The following is a 17,468-nucleotide window of genomic DNA, read 5'->3' as shown; positions in this document are numbered from 1 at the left end:
GATAGATGTCTCGGGAGAGGAGAGGCTCTTCTATATCATTATTTTCCAAAGCTTCAGATACATCCCCGAGATTCGAGTTAAGCCCTACGATGAGGCGTCGTCCCTCCTCGTACCATACGAGCACTTGCGCACTGGCGAACACTGGCTGCAACCCTGCTCACAGGTATCATGTCTGGAGAATCGAGAAGATCTGTGCTCTGCGCCCAGGGACCACACGCCTAGTTTCTACGCCTCTTCCCATGTCGAGGAAGCGGAACGGCTGATCACTGGGTTGAGCCCGGGGTTTGCACGGTCAATACATACGTTGAAGGACGTTGACTGGTAGTCGGTATTATGGAGAAGTGATCCTTGGCTTCGAGCGCTAGTTGAGCAATCATCCTGTTGTCGGGTTTGCTAAGCAATCCGGAGGATCAAAAAGTACTCGGGAGTCCATCGATATGTTTCCTTCTATGTCATAGTTGTTGTTCCTATCTAGGCCTAGTATCGTCGATCTCTCAACTTAGCGAGATCTGATCTCACGTGCGCCTCTAACACCAAAATCTACCAACACGATTGTCAAAGAATCTTCGAAAGAAGAAGTAGGATTGTCCTGTCAATTCGTCCCCCATACGTAAAATTGACACGCGAATCCTATCACGTTTCTATGATCTACAATTCTCTGCTAGTTTAATTTGGAGACCCACTGTTCCTCGAAACATCCTCCGCCATCCGGATCTCTGTTCCATCTGCACCGGACTTTCGAAACACCAAACATTCTCAATAATCGACAAATCAGAAAAATACCTTTACTCTGTCTCGATATTGTTGGGCGGAATGGCAACCAACTACGAAGCCCGCGATCCCTTCCGTAGTGAAAGGTTGGTTTTTCGCGCTGTGCAAACGCCCCAGGACGATGAATTGTTCCGTGCGATAAACGACGATAGGATTGGGTACCAAAACAGCAATGCATCAAACAATCGCCTGCCAGGTTCCGCGGATGCTGCAAAGTTTCAGAAGCAAGTGGCGGAAGATTGCTTAATGGGAGCTGTGATATGCTTAGCAAGCCCAGACTCGACACTTGTTCACGATGGCACACCAATAGGACAGATTAACCTCAAAGCCTTGCCACCAGGGATGCAACATCATCGCTTCAGCGAGATTGCAATTGATGTTTTGCCGGACTATCAAGGGAAGGGCTATGGTGGAGAGGCTATCCGATGGGCGTTGGACTTCGCCTTCAGGAGAGCAGGATTGCACAGAGTCAAGATCAGAGCTTTTGGTTGGAATACGGGTGCTGTTAGACTATATGAGAAGATTGGTTTCAAACATGAAGGCAGACAGCGGGAGGAGCTATGGCACGATGGAAGCTGGTGGGATGGTATCGATATGGGTATATTGGAGTCAGAGTGGCGAGAGTTGCGTGCACAAGGTCACTAAAAAAAGCTTGATTAATAATTAGTATACACTTGATTCTATCATGGATGTAATTCGATCGGGATAGATCAGAACACCCGATCATATTGTTTCTGTAAGATACTTGCCCTTGGTTCTTGCGAGATATCATGGGTAACCCAATTGGTTGGACAGAACGGAAGAGTATGCGTCCGGCAGCCCATGCCTGAATCTTGATGATAGGATTACGAGCTATCTAGCAATCTTTGAAGTACGGACTTCAAGGATAGTAATGGTCCAACTGGGATAAAGGAAACAAGATCAAGAATAAAACATACTTTACTTAATGTAGATGGTTCAATATCAATATAACTGCATCTCAAAACGTCACCAGCAAGTATAATATCAAACTCTATATTTTATTCTCCTACAATCCTTACGGAGCATTCAGACGTTGCACTTAAGATATACTATACTATTCATAATTTCAGTCCCTCCAAAATTTACAGGGCATAGAATAACCATCAAGTCGTTTCTAAATACTGAATAGCAACATGAAATGTAGAATGGTGGTGAGTGGCCAATCGTATAGCGGACTGTCGTAGCCAATCGGCGGAAACCCGGGGGCATGACGAACCCCCAACTCGACAGAACCTTGTCACAAGCAAGCAAGCTGTCCACTCCAACCTAAAGTCCGTTCCCCCACCGTGCAAGCGCTACGCAACGCAACACAACGTTCACGCATCCATTCGCATTCTCAACTCTGCGGCGCTCGCACTGTGTGTTTGAACGGCTCCTCCTCCGAGAAAATAAGTCCTGGGCAAACAACATCCGACCTCGGATCCTTTGCACGCCAACACCAACAATCCGCCGTTATCTGCACCCGATCTCCTCAGTCATGTCGAAGAAGATCACATCTGTCAACGACAGCGCCCATTTCAGCAGGCTGCTTTCGCAGTCGACGTATACGGTTGTCGACTTCTACGCCGACTGGTGTGGCCCATGTAAAGCGATCGCACCTGTATTCTCCGGCCTCGCAGATAAAGAAACCAAACCAGGCAAGCTACAGTTCTGTAAGGTGGACGTTGATGCCTGCCAGGATGTAGCGCAGAAGTATGGTGTCTCTGCGTAAGTGATTCCTCTTATTTCATACGGTATATCCTTCCTACTCGAATCCAACTGACCATTGTGAAATAGTATGCCTACCTTCCTCGTCATCAAATCCGGTTCCGTCGTCGAAACCATCCGTGGCGCAAACGCATCGGCCCTCACAGCTGCTGTTCGCAAAGCTGCTAACGACACCGGCCCCTCCACGGGCGAGGCCTTCAAGTCAAAAGGATATACTCTGGGATCGAGTTCTCAACCGAGCCGACCTGTAAACGAGAGCGCTTTCGCGGGCATCAACCGAATGATAAGTGGCAATGGAGGACTAGGGGACATCGTCATTCGATTCCTTGCTCTGTATTTTGTCAGCTTGTTCTCTTTCGACTCGTACCGCGCTGCTGAGGAAAGTCCTTTCAACATTCGAGGGCGCCGATAGGATTGAAAAGATTGGTTTGATTCGTTGCACGGAGTTTATGGGACATTGGGGGACAGGCGTAAAGGAACATATCCATATCCATGAGAGTAAGCTAGCGCATGCGATAGCATCACCGTACTGCAATTGCATTCTATCTGCGTATCATAATCAATGATGATTATCGTAGCTTTATCTAGTTGCTTACCCGAAATTTTGGACTACAGCATAACTAAACATAGTTGTAAGATTTACTCCTTTCCCATTGAAGCCTTATGGGCTCTTCAAAATTTTGATGGCGACGGACCACAGCTTGCTTCGCGAAATAGTACCTCTCCTGCCATCTCGACCGATTGCCATCCATCGTCTGATATTCTCTTGTAACTTATCCTTCAACGGAACGATGACTCCTCCTGCTCCTACAACACGATCATTCGTAGGAATCATCTTGACCTTCAGCCATGATAGCAGGGCTGTCAGGCTCGTCATTGGGCTCAGGCTCGACGGATGGTTCCTTTGCCTTGCGAACTCGCTTCTTCTTTGGTGGCAGTGCTTCCTCTGTCTCCTCCTCACTTGGCTCGCTCAGATCGACCTTCCTCTTCCTGGCCTTGGATTTCGGTTTCTTGGCCGGAGGAGTGGGAGGCGCGGGTGGGTTGATGGCCTTCCCCTGCTCGAATGAATCAAGTACTACCTCTTTATGCTCTTCCGGAAGATCACTCAGGCCATCGAACGAATCCTGTTCGAATCGCTCTTTCGCTCCATCGATATCGTACTTAGTGATACACTTCCTAAGTGAAGGTTAGCATCCGCGATTGTTTCTGGATCGACTCTATAGATTTACTAACCAGTGCTTGTAGACCCAGGCTTCGTATTCCCCATCCCACAACGTTGCGATGCCGAGCCTCAACTCGCCTTTCAAGATCTTGATGCCCTTGTCCTTGCACCCAGGGTCTCGGCAACCCGCCGTACCTCTAGTAGCAATATCGACCTTGTAGCCTACAGCGTTGGTGATCTCGGCATTATATGGAGTGTAATATTTGGCCAGATCAGGACGACTACCAGTGAACTGCTTGTCCACCACATAGCCAGCTTCGATGGATAGGCGGATCTGCTCTTGACTCTCGTCACTGACATTGGAATAGCCGGGAATCTCATCGAACTTCTCGCCGAAGAGCTCCTTGAGACTTCTCATCTGGTGATATGTAGCACAGTGCCTATAAAGTCAGCACCATCTTGAGTGAAACCAGATCGTAGGGAGGTTGAACGTACCAGTGGCGCCAGAGGAAGGCATACTTCTCAGCCCCTTCAAGCCAGGTGTTGGTGCCGATTCGGAGGTCACCTTTTGGGATCTTCGCCTCAGCTCTCTTACATGCTGCTTGCTGGCAGCCGGCCTTGTCGTTGGGTGAGTGCTCTATATTTCAACGTCAGTGGAAAACGTCGAAGGGGTTTCAACGCGTTGATTTTACCGAAGCGATACTTGGGCGCGTTAGCTCCCTCCATATTGATGTCAACGATAAGCTGAGACGAAGATGTGCGCAGCGGAGTCAAGGTCGTGGTAGGTTGGAGGGGAGTGATCAGTGTCGGTAAGAGTAGAGGGAAGGTGCAAGTCTTGGCAACGATTTCGGTGAGGATGAATGAACACAGCACTTTCACTCGAGACTTCAGACGCAGTATGAAGACCTCCTATTGTTCTATGTGGAGGGGATGTAAGAGGGTTAGCACTGATAAATGGTGGTTCACGAAGGCAGAATGTGTTCCGTGAAGAAGCTTACTGAACAGTTCACTGAACGATTCACTGAATGGTTCACTGAATGGCTCACTGAACGGTTCACTGAATGGCTCACTGAACGATTCACTGACTGGCTCACTGAACAGTTTACTGGATGGTTCACTGAACGGTTCACTGAAAGGGCTTCCTGTCAAGTATTTACTAAATAGATAACTGTAAGTACGTCAGGAATATAGGCAAAAGTGTGATACCCTCGTTGTATGCTCTCAAGTCAATTCTTAAACGAATCAGGTCACGTGGTCCAGCCTGGCCCAGTGCTCCTCCCTTCGTCTTGTCTTCCAACTAGACAACACGGGGTGAGGATAGATATATTCGTACAGTATTGTGATATGCGATCAATTTGCGCCACAGTCTCGTAAAATATGGATGTGGATTGCCTCGCAATTCAATTGGCTCAGCCTCAGGTAAGGGGTCTGTGCTCTATAAGGTACACAAACATCTCTCGAGTCGAGGACACCGAGCGGACATCCAAGTACCATTCCATCATGGCCGCTGTGATATCCGTTAAGACGCAAGTCACCATAAAGGCTCCCGCAAGAGAAGTATGGGAAACACTCATCGACACATCCACGTGGCCGCAGTGGAACTCTTTCATCCCCAAAGCCGAGATCGTAAACAAACAAGAACAACCACCCGAAGGCGAGCCTCAATACTGGAAAATGGACCAACAGAGAAAGTTCACCGCCATTGTGGCAGGTATGAAACAGCACCCCATGCAGAAAGTCGTGGCCTTCGAGGAGCCTGACCCATCCGCCACTGGTCCCAAGGCGTACCGCATCTGTTGGGCAGTCCAAGGGTACCCTCACTTCTTGCTCAATACCTATCGATTCAACGAGATAAACGAAGTAGAAGAAGAGGGAGAGACATATTGCATATATAGGACTGGCGAAGAACAGTTCGGCCCATTGGCCCATGTCATCAAGAGGACGATTGGGGGCCAGATCGAGAATGGAATCAAGGCGTGGGCGGAAGACTTGAAGAAATTTATGGAAAACCAACCAAGAGATCAGGATTGAGTGCGGGATTGGTTGGAATGCCTGCGCAGTCGATCAAAGGGGGAAAACGAGACCCGCAAGCTCTATTGTGGACAACCCAAGGTAGAAATGGCCATACTCCATGCTTTCGATTACAACGACATGATTCACCTGGAAAAGATCAAATCTTGAAAACTGTATTAGACTCGCGAACTCGGGAAAGAGTCTATAGCCTCTTTACTATTGCCTTGCCAGAATAATGATAGTGGACTAGGAAGTAGCAATGAACATTATTCCACTTATGAAGTTCGTGCATATTCAACCCCAATAGCCCCCCTTGGCTTCTCTCTCGGCCCATGTGCGAAAGTCAATGCCTTTCTTACCGATCAAACTCTCCAGATCGTTCTTAAGTTTCGCCTCGCTGCCATCCCTAACCAGTGTTTCGAGATACGGCATTGCATTTGCGAACATTGGCTTGAGTCCAATGCCAGTGTACTGTGCCACCATTTCATCGACGGATTTGGGCACATACACAATTTGTCTGCCTAGCACCGAGCTCAAAATCTCTGCCGTCTCACCATGATCCAATGCTTCCGGTCCAAGGATCACGTAGTCTTTGTTCCCATATGGGATCTTTCCCAACAAAAAGCTGGATGCCGCTTCGGCGATATCATCTACCGACACAAACGGGACTTTCCCATATTCAGCAGCGGTGTAGATGGTGGAATCGTTCTTGATGGACGGTTGGTGCTGCAACTCTGAGAAGTTCTCCATGAACCATGTCGGTCGCAGCACTGCGAACTCAACATTGGCTTGTTCAAGATGACTCCAGATACGCCCAGAAAACTGGCCTCCTTTGACCTGTGGAGTTCCGGAGAGGAGGACATATTTCTTGACACCTTTTGCGATGGCTAAGTCGATGAAAGGATTGACAAAAGGCGCAGGCTCAGGGGTCTCTGGTGCGACTAGATAGACCGCAGAGATGTCCGTAGCTGTATTGAATGGATTCTCAAAACTTTTGGCTTCGTGCCAATCGAATTGGACACTGGGAAAAGGGATCTCGGAAGCATCTCGGCGAGTAGCAATCAAGAAAGGAGTATTGCTTGCTTGAAGAATTTCAGCGAGACGCTTGGAGGTCTTGCCAGTGCTTCCAGTAATGAGAATGGTCATCTTGCGAGAGATTGTTGATTGCTAAAGGTGGATTTTGCATGCTATCCAGATCACCTCTTCACTGGCGATTTTGTATGTCCCATCTCCGGATTTGTTGCAATCTTTCTTCTCCGTCTCATGGAGTTAAATTCGTAGTTTACAAATCCAGTGAGATCAAAAGCCCAATCATCTTTACAGACGCCCAGTGCAGCAGCGTCAGACTTCTCTTTGGGACACTGCGAGCGCGAACATCCGGACATAAGTCTGACAGCGAATGGAAAAGGATATCGTAACTATACGCCCCAATGGTTATCCGGTCCTCTTTCGGATGCAGATTTGGTTGTCTGTGGTGTTGACATCATATTAGCTTACTAAATGTCAGACGAGGTGATGTACTCGCCGGATGCGGATTGAATCCGAGTTTCTCATCGTACTACGACGAGCACATTTCGAAGCTATCATGAGATATTATTATCAGAGTAACATTTCTGTTCAAAATTACTTTTCTTCAAAATAAGAAAAGAAAAATGCAGTGTTATTTGCTGTTGATTCAAGGCCATCATAATATCCACACCATCGGAATCTATCTTGTATACACAGTACCTGAATCTGCTGCACGACTCAGCCATGCGAGGTCCTGTAGAATATCTACTTATTAGAAACGAAGAAGCAGGGTCATTCAAAAGGGGACTGGTGGAGTATCTCGGTCGCTACACAAGCAGGCCTCTGTTTTGAGACTCTTCAGCTTCTCTCATTGGTCACTGTTTTGGATACATGGTTACACACTCCGACACTTTAATTAGTTGCGAATCCCTTTCATTTGCTCTTATCGATAGCACACAACTTCACAACTGTCACTCATGTGTACCAATGAGCCATGCCTACTCCAATCCGGACAATGTACGATGGATTACACACTTTGATCGGTCAAGATGGCGAGGCATGATTCTAAAGCTCAGGCGGAATCTTTAACCGACCACATTGAAATAGTTCCTGCAACCTTTTGCCTCGAAGCGATCGCTAAACCTCTGCTACCATGGGCCTAAAACTATTATATTTAGAAATGATCTATAGTGCACAAGGTATGGGGTTGTATCATATATTAATTAATTCTTGAGAGCAAAAGGCGTTCGTCATTGAGCATGCCCGCTGCCATTCGCTAACGGAAGCCCAAAGAACCATAATAATATAAAGATGATGCCAAACCAAAAATCGCTTTTTAAAAGGCGATGTCAGTGATGTTTCGCCGAATTTGGCTTCCGTCAAAACAATAGATAGATATTTGAATCGCTCCTTGCACGTGGAAAAGTAGCACCGCTGGTAGCACAAGAGTAGGCACTTGATCTTGATGTGATTTTGTATTCACTTTATTCACTTACTTGGCTAGAGCTGTCTTACCACTCTTATGGGAACTCTTGTCCCTTGCGTTCCGAGAATCACTTCCAAGGCAACATCCACACTCGTCTTCACTGTTTCCTCCTTGGCACCGTCAACAGCTGTCCATATAAGCTCCACTGAACACATTTGTTACAGAACAAAACTTTCCAACACGAACCCGCACAACTTCCCAACTCAAAACTTCCGACTCACTATTAACTTCATCGATCACTTCTACTATCAAAAACATGAGGCTTACGGCACTCTTCCTCGCTATCCTCTCGTCCACTCTTGCGCTCGCGCTTCCTACCGACCTGATTCGCCCTCAGGAATGGACCCCGGCAGCCAATTCCACGGTGATTTGCGACAAAGCGTCCGACAAGATCATCTCGTTCTACGTTGGTCCGCAAAAGGAACCCGTTCTACAAGCTGCTTGCAAGGCGATGATGCCGGCCTGTGCTTTCCCCGAAACCGAAGAGCTGTGCCCAACCGTTCTGGACTGGAAGCTCGATGGACCCAAGAATAGCACTCAGTCCGTCAATGTCGAGGACGCGGAAACCAACAACAAGCTGAGTGGCTGGGAAGCGAAGTGTAAGTGTTCCCCTGCCGTAGTGATATTTGCCGGTTATCCAATCATCACTGGTAAATGTTTTGATTGTTCATGAATGTCATATTAACGTACATATTCAGTTTCCGTCACCCCTGCTTCCACCTATGGAGGTGCAGGTGCACTTGTTATGTGGTCCAAGGCAGACTGCCACGGCTACTTCAATCAACTCGTCTCGAACACTGCACCCAACGGCTGCCTCACGCAGAAGGGATCGGGAACTGGTAGTCTCTGGGTCGGAGCCGCATCCTCACTGACAGGCACGGAATTCAAGATCGAGATCGTGAGGCGCACCTAAACCTTCCGCCGGATACTTACTACAACTGCTGGGTTTAGTGATGGTTCTTTCTTTCTATCATAGCTTCTGTGGGGCACTCGTCCTGCAGGTCTGGTAAAGGAAATCGGTTATCTCGTTAACTAGCGGGCAGAATAACTTGGCCTTCTTGGAATTATGCATCAGAACTTCTTTGTTCTTGTATAATAGTATCCAGGAGGGTTTACCAAGAACGGTTCGCCAACTTTCAATATATATTTTCATCAATATCTAATCGTGCGACATGATGCTACTAACATAGTTACACAAGTTACGTCAGTGTCTGTGATCCCGTGCTGTAGGACTTCCCCACACCTGAGTAGATACCAAGGGCCACATAACCTATAATCTGACTTGATGAATATTCGAAAAAACAATCACAAGTTCCGTAGAAGATGAATGTCCTTGACTCATTTACAACAATTCGCATCTATCGCTTATTCGGGTATTGGTCGATGATGCAATAATATGATTACTTATCATAGCCATGATGCCGAGGGGCCGCACCCACGCTAATCCCATATAGGTACGGCATTGCATTGGTGCTTTTCGAATTGGGGAGGGAGAGTAGGGACATTGAGATTGTTTGTGAGTACTTGAGTAATCGGTTAATACTACCGAGGCCGAAATGGAAGGTTTGCCTATGTTTAGTTGCATACGCCCTTCGTTTGGAGAACAGACTTTCGAATGATTATGTCGAGTAGGATTCCGGTGACTTTAGGGGCACTGAAACTTCGTGTAATCATTTGATTACTGATAATTCTTCATAGGGAATATCATCTATATCTTAATAGCTCGAACCGCCCACTGATTGATTCATTCGGCGAACGTGAGGCACTTTCATGGCACACAATGGCAGCATTGGGGAACAACAATGATTTGGAAAGGCAATCTTTCGAGAAAACAGAGAATGCCAATGATTTTACCGATGAAGACACAACACGTCCAGTGACTCCCGGTGCTGAAGATGGAATGAAGCTGGGTGTGCCTGAACCACCGCGGGATCAGAACGGACAGCCAGTGAATGTCAACGACTGGGATGGTCCACAGGATCCAGGGAACCCTTTGAACTGGAGCCTTTTGAGTCGCATATACCATGTAACATGTCCAGCGCTATTTGGATTTGCCGTGTGAGTGCTCCAAACAATGCTATAAGTGGGGGAATTTGAAACTGACATCATGAAGTACATTCGGTACTTCTGTCTACTCTCCCGCAGTATTTGACATCATGAAGGATTTCGACGTTTCGAGGACGGCGGCACTGACTGGCCTTACTGTCTATACCCTTGGCCTCGGATTTGGCCCTGTCTTATCAGCACCCATCTCCGAGTTGCACGGAAGAAAAATCGTGTACCTCATTTCTTCGCCAATATGCATGCTGTTCACACTAGGCGCTGGGTTTTCCAAAAGCTTCGCGTCGTTCATTGTGTGTCGATTCTTTGCTGGATTGACTGGAAGTCCAGCATTGGCAGTTGGTGCTGGATCAAGCGTAGATGTGGTCGCACCCCAACACAGAGCAGTGGCTTCTTCATTCTTTATCATGGCCCCATTCTTTGGACCATCAATTGGGTAAGTTCGGTTAGAATGCTTCAGGTATGAATGCGCTGACTTGTCTCATTACAGCCCGATTGTCGGTGGTTTCGTCGCGCAGTACAAAAGTTGGAGATGGACACAGTGGTGCATAATCTTCATCACTTTGGCAGTCTATCTGATGTCACTTCCAATGAAAGAGACATACAAGCCTATCATTCTGAAGAGAAGGGCAAGGAAGCAGGGTATCGTGGTACCTAAAACTGCGACTAACGAAATTGCGGTCATATGGTCGATTCTGCTTCAGAATCTGGTAAAGCCGATGAGGATGCTGTTGATCGAGGTATGTTTAAGCAATATCTTACAAGTATCGTGAATTAGCTAACAGGCTTCATGATAGCCTGTTGTACTCTTTTTCTCACTGTACACCGCTTTCGCCTTCGGCATCCTTTTCCTCCTCTTCGCAGCCATTCCGTACACATTTCAAAGGCCGCCGTACAACTTTACCACATCCCAGAGTGGATTGGTGTTTATAGCTGTGGGAGTTGGTGTCGTACTGGCGTCCGTCACGAACCTTTTCATCGACAAATACATTTACCAGAAGATCCACCGAAGAACGGTAGCCGAGGGGAAATCCCATGTACCGCCAGAGCACAGGCTGTACTCTTCCATGATAGGAAGCGTTGGTATTCCGATCGGCCTGTTCTGGTTTGCCTGGACGGCTGACAAAGGATATCATTGGGCAATCCCTGTGGTTGCTACAATACCATTTGCGTGGGGAAATCTTTGTCTTTTTGTAAGCGCAACAAGATTCTGGACACCTCTTCATTGAGCTATTCACTGACATACAAGATAGATTTCAACTGCCATGTTCTCTATTGATACCTACGGTCCCCAACATGGTGCGTCTGCCATAGCAGCCAACGGGATTGTCAGGTACACTTTGGGTGCCGTCTTCCCCCTCTTTACCATACAAAGTAAGCTTAAACAACAACACTACCTTGTAGCTCCGATGTAGTCTCGGCTGACATAGTGTTAGTGTATACCAATCTTGGCATAGGTTGGGCTACCAGTCTACTCGGCTTCCTGTCTATTCTTATGCTGCCAATCCCCTTTGTCTTCTTCAAGTGGGGTCCAAAGATCCGCGAACGCAGCTTTTATTCCCCTCTCAAATAAGGTCACCGCTCTAAGACAGACCATTTTTAACATTAGGTCAAGAGACGGCTTTTCATTCCAGTCCATTGCACAGAATGATATCAGTGGTATTGGCACATATGGGGTGTAGCAATCTAGATTCAGATTCTACCACTTCGACACCGGAGAGTTTTCATGTTTCGGAAAGGTCGGCGCTCAAAATTGGATCCATCTTCAAGAATGCATAATAGTTCTTTTTAGATCGTCATGGAGATGCATTGAGGTTATTGGTGGATGGATCGATGCTTCATCGCATTACGCTGCGAATTAAGGTTGCTAATACCAATTATAGATATCAGTAGACAGATATGTCGTTTATATTATGGAAAGAACTAATATTTCAGATGGACTATTGATTCCAAATTACAGATGTGTTAGAAGTGAACGGCGACATAATCTGCTGTCACGAAATCAAAGAACCGTGGAAGCAGATGAATGGCCAAGGCACGCTGATTTCCAGATGTCCCTTTCAGCGCAATACAGGCCGATCTTCATTGCCTGTCATAGGTTCTGCCGTGTTAAAAGCCACCCAAAGTCCGGTTGGGCCATTGTCGTGTCTTTTGGCATCTTGGCTCCCCCGCGGAATGATAGAGGCTGAGCATCTAGCCCTCTCCTAAAGAAGTTCAAGGCCAAGTGCGCTAGACTTCTCCACGAAGCCTCCCCGACCCGTTTCGGAAGAAGGAGAGGAAAACATCACGACGCTAACCTCGATCTATCCCAAGATCTGTAACGGATATCAGCCCTTCCGCACCAAGAAGTCTAGGCGATACTTCCTTGTTGGCGATCATGTCATGGCATCCTCTCTGTAGTACTCGAGCACAACGACGATATCGTCGACTGCTCAAACTTTCTCTATTTAGCGCGATAATATGGATGAAAAACCCCAAGAGAAATTGTGATTAGGTCCAAGCCCATACGATGATCGTTGCTAGAATTTGCGGTACATCGACGTAATCGCGGCTGGGTGACAAGCAGCCTGTGGCGCAAATGATGAAGAAATAAAAGGACTTTACATATAAATTAAGAAGACAGCCTTTCGGTTCTGCGTATAATTGCAATAACATCCAGTCTTCAAATCTTACAAAACATTCACTGAACTCCTCGCAACTACTTTTCCCTCGTCACAACCCGAAGATATTTCTTATCTCATTATGCATTTCTCTAGTACACTTCTCGTTTCTTTCTTGACAATCACTTCCGTGGCTGCCACGCCCATTACTGGAAGATCTCCTCAACCTAGAGCTTCCCTTGAGGAGACCAAGAGGTACTGGGAGAACAAGGGCAAAGAACACCATGACGACAACAAGAAGGTGTTTTACTTTGATAAGGTCTTCGTTGTCAAAGCTACCCCAGACCAGGTTCGCAATGGCACTACACCGGCCCCTGGCGAGCCAGGCGCAAAGGGCCTTTACAAGCTTGGAATCAACAAAGAATACAACACCGTCTGCTACGTAAGAATTCCGTCCTCTCTTGCTACACTATATAATCCACCGTTAGGCTTTACTGATCTTGAGTAGAACATTGTTCTGTCTGGGGTGACCGGTGAATACTCTTCACCTGCAGTTACAGCAACTCATCTTCATGAGGCCGCTCGAGGAGCATCTGGCCCACCACGGCTCGCATTTCAGAACCCTCAAGGCCCAGATGATAAGCGTGTCTCATGTGGTTGCCTCACAGGACCCTTCACCACTGGCATAGTAAACAATGGCGTGGATACTGGAGCCAATTTCCATGTCAGCCAGATTATCGACAATCCCGCTGGTTTCTTTGTGGATACTCACACCAAAAAGTATACTCTTGGTGCAGTCCGAGGTCAGTTGGAGTAGGTTGAGGAGGAAATGGTCAAATCATATGGTAATAGTAATTGATAATTTGATCAAATTGAATCCCAGCGCATCCAGCTCGCCTTTTATCTCTATGTATAATATCAATATGGAGGTCTTGTTTGCATTTCAAAAGTCACAATTCTACCACAGTTTCATGATCATTGGAAAAAGAAAACAATTCTGTCGCATGAGTATTTCCATTATAGATTCTGAAAGACACCTAATCAGCCCAAATTTGAGAATACTCAGACTTCGACCAAATAACATTGTTCTGTAACCTTCGCATTTAACCTAAAAGATGGCTTCACGGAGATAAAATGGTGTGTGGTGTTTGCCCAAAACAGCAAGGGCTAGTCCGAAAGGAGGTAACTCACCGCTTCTAGCGCGCTTACAATCTTTAATTTCCTCGCGGCTTCATTCGTGCTATCGCTATCGCAGTCATCATCACTCTTCTTACACATCATCAATATGTCGCTTTTACGGCATCTTGGCTCGACATCACAGCGGATACCGCTCTCATGTCGAGCGTTAAATGTGTCGCTGAACCATCGCGCCGCGCAGCGACTTCCCCGAAACTTTTTGACACGTTACAATCACCATGATCCACGGCAATATGGACGTGGTACGCCCCCTCCTCAATATAATACTGGTGCACCAAAACCTCCGTCACAGGGTCAATTAACTCAAGATGATATCCGTGTTGCAGCGGATCAAGTCTCAACGACATATACACAACAAGAGGCTATCAATATTCTCAGTCGCCTGCCACAGGTTCAAGTCCGCTACCTAAGACCATTTATCTGGGCCATTGCTGTTTCATCAGGCATATATGTCTTTCTAGCATATCGCGAAGCAATAGACAGCGTCAAGCCAAAGCCGTGGTCTGCGCCACAAATACAATGGCGAAGACGCGAAGCGATTCCCCCTCAAGAGTTAGTGGCGAATTACTGGAAGAATTTGGATCCGATTTCAAAGCTCAGTCATGGTATCATTGCTACGAACGCTGGTGTACATCTGACTAGCTTCCTTGTTCCAAGGTACTGGGAGATGCTATGGCACGCCCCGGCGTTAAATCTCAACTATTCCCTCTTTACATCGACGTTTGTTCATGGAGGACCTTTCCATCTGTTCTTCAACATGTGGGCATGTTATAATTTCCTTCTTCCTACAGGATACTCGAAGTTGTTTGAGGGTGACCCTTACCACACCTTGTCCTTCTTTCTTTCTACCGGCATTCTCAGCGGATACGCGCAGCACTTGACCACAAGGTTTCAAGATCAAGCAAAGGTTCTCCGGTCAGGCGCTGTTCCTTCGGTCTGGATCCGATCCGGCGGAGCTAGCGGTGCACTTTTCGGCATCTTCGGTGTATTTTGCATGCAGTATCCCGACGCAGGCGTTGGTATTGTGTTCATTCCCATATCGATTGCTGCCGCAAACTTCTTGCCCATGGTCATGGCGTTCGACCTTTATGGTATGGTACGCGGGTTTAGTAGCTTGAACCTGGGGCACGCCGTAAGTAGACCGGGTACTTGATATTCGGACCAAAAGCTAAAACGTGACAGGCGCATCTTTCCGGGGCATTGCTAGGTGTCGGATACTCGTATTTTGACGGGAAGAACCTGATATGGAAACCGCTTGTGCAATACTTCAGGAAGCGGATGCAGAACAAATAGTCGGGGTGTCATTGGGTTGAATTGATGAACAAGGTGTCAATCTCCGGAATGTCGTTAAGATGGGCGCTCATGGCATGCTGCGCTCCTGTACAAATAGCTCGCAAAATAGTAATCTATCCAGATAGACTTTGAGTTCCTGCTATTCCAGCGCCGAACCTGCGGCGTTGCGAGCTATGGGCCTTGAGAAGTGATATCAGCATGCCGTAACTGGATCGTTGGACTGGGTTTCGCTCCCTACAAACCCTTGCCCTCCCCACACGCTCAGCGTGCTCACTAAAATGTCTTCACTCTCAAGACACTGAGAATTCTCTGGCGCGTCTTGTTCTTGAGGCTGTTGGTTCGTCGTCGGACCAGAACGTCATCCAGGACCTTCTGGTTCCTCTCAAGGTGCAACGAGTCCCTGATGGAACTCATGTCGATGCCCGAGTCCATGGGGGGAAATTCTTCCTTCTCGCTCGACATGAACGAATCGCAGCGGTGCAGAAGTTGGGTCGGGAACGAATTAACTTTCTGAATGAGAGAGGCCTGCGAGGAAGACATTTTGCGATAGTGTTTTGAAGAGAAGAAACTCGGCATCGTGAGGGATGTTTATGAAGTATATATGTGGAAGTCCGTATCGTGATGGGAAATTGATGGCCGATGGCGGAGGAATATTCCCCTCGGATAGAAATCCCCCTGATTCGGGCGAGGGTAGAATCCTATAAGGTGAATTTTGTCGATGGGGAATATAGGATGGAGTATTTAGCGCTTCCAATGACGAAAGGGGCAAGAATCGTGCAAGAAAGTCACAATGTTGGATCTGAGAGCGGGATGTTATTTCATGAGGAAATAAATGTTTGCCGAGCGTGCTTAGTGTAGATTTTGTAGTTGGAACCTCTTCAACACGATGTCGACTTCCGGACTTCATGAATAGTCGATAATTCTTAATACGTCTAATAGGCATGATGTTTTGTAGGTATTTTTATCATATTTTGTTTGGCTACTCATTCAGATGTGTCTACGGAGGAAAGACCGCACGGATTGAGTGACGTTCGACAGGCATCACTTTGGAAGATCAGATGAGCGTTGTTCGTCCATTTGATAGGAAGAATGTCATGACCCAAATAGGAAGTTCGAATTCGCATAGTGGGTATGCGGCAATATGCGTTGAGGTACGGGAATGGTATGTAAGCAGTTGTGTCCAACGGAAGTTCTGGAAGACGCCTTCGTCGCCCGATGATTTACAGCTTGATGACGATCTCAACGATCTAAAAGAGCAATGCATACTAGAAGGAACAGTGTGCTTTTTCATCGAAGTCGCTCCGTCGTAACTTAGTTTGCTTGTCTACTTGGTCATCTGCGCTAGATCTTTGGTCATCGCCTACACTTCGAAACAGCGACCGTTATGCGCATCCTTATAGCACCACAAAGATGCCTATCGGCACAAGATACTCGCTCACGAACAGTGAGCTATAAGCCTGCGCCATCGGACTTGGGGGCTGGCGGAGATTTTTCTGAAACGCTACGGATCACAGCCCCCAGATCCCACCACCAACTCCGTGAACCACGTGATTCCTTGACACGCCGCGAACAACAGTAGGATCGAAGGATTCATGCATCGCGCGGGATGCCTTGGGTCCGAGGGGAATGTTGGTCATATAGGTACACCGTGGTGCACGATTAGTTCGCTGATTTCGCCTCGCTGGATTTTAGTTACCATCTTTTATTTGAGCCGAGTCGCAGTCGCGGCTGTGTCCTCAATGCAACTTTTGAGATCATAAGATCTCGTCCTGTCATTATTCAATTTACAGTCTTTACATATCGACTCATTCCTTGTTTTTTTTTCGAGGTCACAAACATACTCACCAGATACTTCCAACACCTTGGTTCAATACCCCAACCAATATGCGCTTGTTCACGTTCCTTTGGGAACCAACCACATCGCGTCCAGCGACTCCAGCCACATCTTCACGAACGTCACCCATTTGTTCGCCGACTTTTCCTCCAGCCCCAATATTTCCTACCACCGATCTGGAAGCGACCCAAAATGTGCATTACCAAACCTTTGCTCTTCCAACGTACCCTGGCCATGCCTACACTCAGCCTGGCCTTGTAATTCATAAGAGACTTGGTACTGAAAGAGGGCGATTTGCTTCATATCAAGGACGGA

General features: G+C 47.2%; 9 protein-coding genes across 9 annotated transcripts; 7 read left to right on the top strand and 2 right to left on the bottom strand.

The window, feature by feature from the left end:
- Positions 1-556: 556 nt before the first annotated feature.
- On the top strand, positions 557-1,688 carry BU24DRAFT_419695 (acyl-CoA N-acyltransferase). The gene has a single exon (XM_033527281.1). It carries the CDS (start codon positions 814-816, stop codon positions 1,414-1,416), a length of 603 nt encoding a protein of 200 aa, XP_033388463.1. The 5' UTR covers positions 557-813; the 3' UTR covers positions 1,417-1,688.
- Positions 1,689-2,269: 581 nt separating this feature from the next.
- Positions 2,270-2,911, top strand: BU24DRAFT_340839 (thioredoxin-domain-containing protein; the record flags this gene model as incomplete). The annotated part of the gene is made up of 2 exons (XM_033523246.1): positions 2,270-2,499; positions 2,569-2,911. The coding sequence occupies 2 exons, from the start codon at positions 2,270-2,272 to the stop codon at positions 2,909-2,911; spliced, it is 573 nt and encodes a 190-aa protein (XP_033388462.1).
- Positions 2,912-3,317: 406 nt separating this feature from the next.
- Positions 3,318-4,387, bottom strand: BU24DRAFT_448466 (zf-PARP-domain-containing protein; the record flags this gene model as incomplete). The annotated part of the gene is made up of 4 exons (XM_033530889.1): positions 3,318-3,675; positions 3,733-4,101; positions 4,157-4,298; positions 4,354-4,387. The coding sequence occupies 4 exons, from the start codon at positions 4,385-4,387 to the stop codon at positions 3,318-3,320; spliced, it is 903 nt and encodes a 300-aa protein (XP_033388461.1).
- A 754-nt stretch (positions 4,388-5,141) lies between these two features.
- Positions 5,142-5,950, top strand: BU24DRAFT_419692 (uncharacterized protein). The gene has a single exon (XM_033527280.1). The coding sequence runs from the start codon at positions 5,162-5,164 to the stop codon at positions 5,690-5,692; it is 531 nt and encodes a 176-aa protein (XP_033388460.1). The 5' UTR covers positions 5,142-5,161; the 3' UTR covers positions 5,693-5,950.
- On the bottom strand, positions 5,831-7,146 carry BU24DRAFT_133688 (NAD(P)-binding protein). Its single transcript, XM_033521044.1, has one exon. The coding sequence runs from the start codon at positions 6,818-6,820 to the stop codon at positions 5,969-5,971; it is 852 nt and encodes a 283-aa protein (XP_033388459.1). The 5' UTR covers positions 6,821-7,146; the 3' UTR covers positions 5,831-5,968.
- Positions 7,147-8,424: 1,278 nt separating this feature from the next.
- BU24DRAFT_489942 (uncharacterized protein) lies at positions 8,425-9,113 on the top strand (the record flags this gene model as incomplete). The annotated part of the gene is made up of 2 exons (XM_033533673.1): positions 8,425-8,767; positions 8,867-9,113. 2 exons carry the CDS (start codon positions 8,425-8,427, stop codon positions 9,079-9,081), a joined length of 558 nt encoding a protein of 185 aa, XP_033388458.1. The 3' UTR covers positions 9,082-9,113.
- A 955-nt stretch (positions 9,114-10,068) lies between these two features.
- On the top strand, positions 10,069-11,802 carry BU24DRAFT_342787 (MFS general substrate transporter; the record flags this gene model as incomplete). Its single annotated transcript, XM_033523330.1, has 6 exons — positions 10,069-10,226; positions 10,282-10,665; positions 10,720-10,969; positions 11,027-11,422; positions 11,483-11,603; positions 11,666-11,802. The coding sequence occupies 6 exons, from the start codon at positions 10,069-10,071 to the stop codon at positions 11,800-11,802; spliced, it is 1,446 nt and encodes a 481-aa protein (XP_033388457.1).
- An 809-nt stretch (positions 11,803-12,611) lies between these two features.
- On the top strand, positions 12,612-13,646 carry BU24DRAFT_431683 (uncharacterized protein; the record flags this gene model as incomplete). Its single annotated transcript, XM_033529883.1, has 3 exons — positions 12,612-12,625; positions 12,986-13,271; positions 13,338-13,646. The coding sequence occupies 3 exons, from the start codon at positions 12,612-12,614 to the stop codon at positions 13,644-13,646; spliced, it is 609 nt and encodes a 202-aa protein (XP_033388456.1).
- A 442-nt stretch (positions 13,647-14,088) lies between these two features.
- On the top strand, positions 14,089-15,438 carry BU24DRAFT_419690 (uncharacterized protein). The gene has a single exon (XM_033527279.1). It carries the CDS (start codon positions 14,115-14,117, stop codon positions 15,177-15,179), a length of 1,065 nt encoding a protein of 354 aa, XP_033388455.1. The 5' UTR covers positions 14,089-14,114; the 3' UTR covers positions 15,180-15,438.
- The last annotated feature ends 2,030 nt before the right edge of the window (positions 15,439-17,468 follow it).

This window comes from Aaosphaeria arxii, assembly GCF_010015735.1.
Source record: "Aaosphaeria arxii CBS 175.79 unplaced genomic scaffold BU24scaffold_2, whole genome shotgun sequence".
In the NCBI taxonomy this organism is placed as follows: domain Eukaryota; kingdom Fungi; phylum Ascomycota; class Dothideomycetes; order Pleosporales; genus Aaosphaeria; species Aaosphaeria arxii.
Note: the sequence above shows the minus strand (reverse complement) of the source record. Positions and strands in the feature narration are given on the sequence as shown.